We start from the raw sequence: 2,572 nt of genomic DNA, 5'->3' as shown, positions 1-2,572 counted from the left end.
TGGCGGAAAAAAAAATGAATTCAAAGGAATATGCAATGCGGGCGATGACGACGACGACGGCTAATTACCATTGTTGTTAAGTAATGCTCGATTGATGCCCACCCAGCCAACGCAAGCGAGTTGGATTAGATAGATATTAGCGCCGGGTGGGTTGTGGTTGGGGTTGGGCTTGAGCAAGCAACAGCGCACCAACCATATCAAAAGCTAAGCATCACGTCTGCTCCGGTGGCCCCCCCACACACCCACTTACCCCACGGCTAAGCTAAGCTAAGCTAAGCATCCCGTCCCAAATAATAAAAACGGCTCGTGTTAGACCAAGCCTATCTTTTTCCTAATCAAAGAGTACGTACGTACCCCGTGCAACTTGATGTTACAAAATGAGATTTCTCGGAGATAGTGGCTGGATAATAAACCCAGTAAAGTAGTCTGGTAGGTGCAGTGGAGCAGCGCGACACGCCGCTGCCTGCGAATGTCTTGTCACGCCCGAGCAGATGACAAGATGATCGCGTAGTACGAGTCACCGCCGGGGCCAGTTCGGTACGCGTACGCTCGGCTCGGCTCCTAGATGGGAGCTAGGTCAACTTCGTTATCCGCGCTACACGATACTCCATGTCCATGGTGATAGGATGGGCCATGCACGACGTGGACAACCGACCGCCACGCGTTACACTCATCCATAGGAGTAGACCAGAGCGGCAGTAATTTCTTCTCTCTCTTTTACTTTTTTCTGGTGCTAGAACCGGGCGAGCGCGCGGCGGAGCACCTGGGCGAGGAGGCTGGGGGCGCTGAGGTGGGGGAGGTGGCCCTCCGTCGGCAGGGGCTCGATGGTGGTGCGCCCGCCGAGGTGGGCCCTGAGGTAGGCGGCGACGTTGGCCGGCACGGAGACGTCGCGGGTGGTCTGCACCACCACGCACGGCGCCTGCACCATGCCCAGCACGCCGCGGAGGTCCGTCTTGAACACGCTCTGGCAGACGTGCAGCGAGATGTCCGGCCGCATGTTGAACAGCGTCCGGCTGAACTCCTGCACCGCCGCCGGCACGTCCGCGCCCACCGCCAGCGGCGCGTACCCCTTGGCCCACGCCTCGTAGTTGGCTGACATCGCCTGGAACACCTGCTGGATCTCCTCCAGCTCGAACCCGCCGTGGTAGTCGCTGTCGTTCAAGAACCTGCTCGATCGATCGATCGATTGATTGATTACTCCGGTCGGTTAGTTCGCCGCGCGTCGCGTGCAACGGTGCAAGGAAACGAAAAACTATAATTGACCACCCACCTAGGCGAGGCGCCGATGAGGACGAGCTTGGCGAAGAGGTCGGGGCGGCGGATGGAGGCGAGGATGCCGATCATGGCGGAGACGGAGTGGCCGACGAAGGCGCAGCGCGGGATGCGGAGCGCGTCGAGGATGGCGAGCAGGTCGTCCACGTAAGCGTCCAGGTTGTTGTAGCGGCGGAAGTCGAAGTGGTCCGGGTTGACGCTGCCGGCGCAGACGAGGTCGTAGAGCACCACGCGGTGCTCGCGGATGAGGTACGGCAGCACGCGGCTCCACGCCGACTGGTCCGTGCCGAAGCCGTGCGACAGCACCACCACGCGCTCGCCGGTGCCCACCACCCGCACGTTCAGGATCTGCAGCAGCTTCGCCCCGCTCGGCGCGCCCCCCACCATCGCCTCGCCGGAGCTGGACGCCGGGGCCGGGCTGCTACCTCCGCTGCCGCCGCTGCTGGGGCTGAGGGGATGCGTGGACCGGAGCATGAGACGACTGCCTTGGGGCCTGGGTCGCACGGGCGGTGCCGCTCCTTATATACTACTGGCTGGCTGGCTAGCTAGCTAGCAAGCAGCGGAGGCCATGGCGTTCTTGCTACCTCTCTCTCCCCTCCTCTGCTTTATTCCCCTCGCTTGCTCTGCTCCCCTCTGGATTTCTTTCCTGGTCTGGTTTGGTGTGGTGTGGGCGACGAGAGAGTTTTGTTTTGTTTCCGTTTTGGAGGTGTAGAATAGTGTGATGATGTGCCCAATTATCCACGCCGCACCGGATAAAAAGGAGAGGCACCTAATAATTCTAGCCGCTAGGTTTTGTTTTTTATTGATTTGGTTTTTTGTGCGCGTGACAGGCCCAGAGATGTCAATATGTCATTGTTACAAAATTACTTTGACCCGCTCTGTGGTGCCTAACATCACTGTCTTCTTTATTAGCTGCATATGGGGCAATCGTACAGTTTTGTAACACTGTAATTTTTTGGTACGGTACTAGATTAAGGGGAGTGGCGAGTATATTTTATTTTACCTTTTTTACTAGCTACTATGTTTTATTTTACCTATTAGTAATGCTAGCGCTTGTATTTTCTTTCTTCTCCAATTATAATTGTGGAAATGAAGGTACTTTTTAGCAGGGGTTGTAACCTCATTTTAAGTATAGAAAAAAAAATCTTTAGTAAATCGATTTAATTCAGTTTTATTATTTAATTTAACCACAATAAAGTTCCTAAATTAGGCTTTGCACCATGATTACTGCCAAAAATACCAAATTGTATGTTTGAAATTTCCAATTTTAATATAAGCTAAATATAGTGCATTTTCAAAT

General features: G+C 54.7%; 1 protein-coding gene across 1 annotated transcript; it reads right to left on the bottom strand.

The window, feature by feature from the left end:
* Window positions 1–309: 309 nt before the first annotated feature.
* Window positions 310–1,951, bottom strand: LOC119284834 (strigolactone esterase D14-like). The gene is made up of 2 exons (XM_037564002.1): window positions 1,271–1,951; window positions 310–1,166 (listed from the first exon to the last, which is right to left on the bottom strand). The coding sequence occupies exons 1-2, from the start codon at window positions 1,744–1,746 to the stop codon at window positions 734–736; spliced, it is 909 nt and encodes a 302-aa protein (XP_037419899.1). The 5' UTR covers window positions 1,747–1,951; the 3' UTR covers window positions 310–733.
* Window positions 1,952–2,572: the final 621 nt, after the last annotated feature.

The sequence above is a fragment of the Triticum dicoccoides genome, chromosome 4A (genome assembly GCF_002162155.2).
Source record: "Triticum dicoccoides isolate Atlit2015 ecotype Zavitan chromosome 4A, WEW_v2.0, whole genome shotgun sequence".
In the NCBI taxonomy this organism is placed as follows: Eukaryota; Viridiplantae; Streptophyta; class Magnoliopsida; order Poales; family Poaceae; genus Triticum; species Triticum dicoccoides.
This window is presented reverse-complemented; position numbering and strand designations above follow the sequence as displayed.

Coding starts and splice junctions, on each gene's coding strand:
- LOC119284834 (XM_037564002.1), bottom strand. CDS start 1,746: ATGCTCCGGTCCACGCATCCCCTCAGCCCCAGCAGCGGCGGCAGCGGA. Junction 1,167..1,270: donor CTCATCGGCGCCTCGCCTAG/GTGGGTGGTCAA, acceptor TCGATCGAGCAG/GTTCTTGAACGACAGCGACT.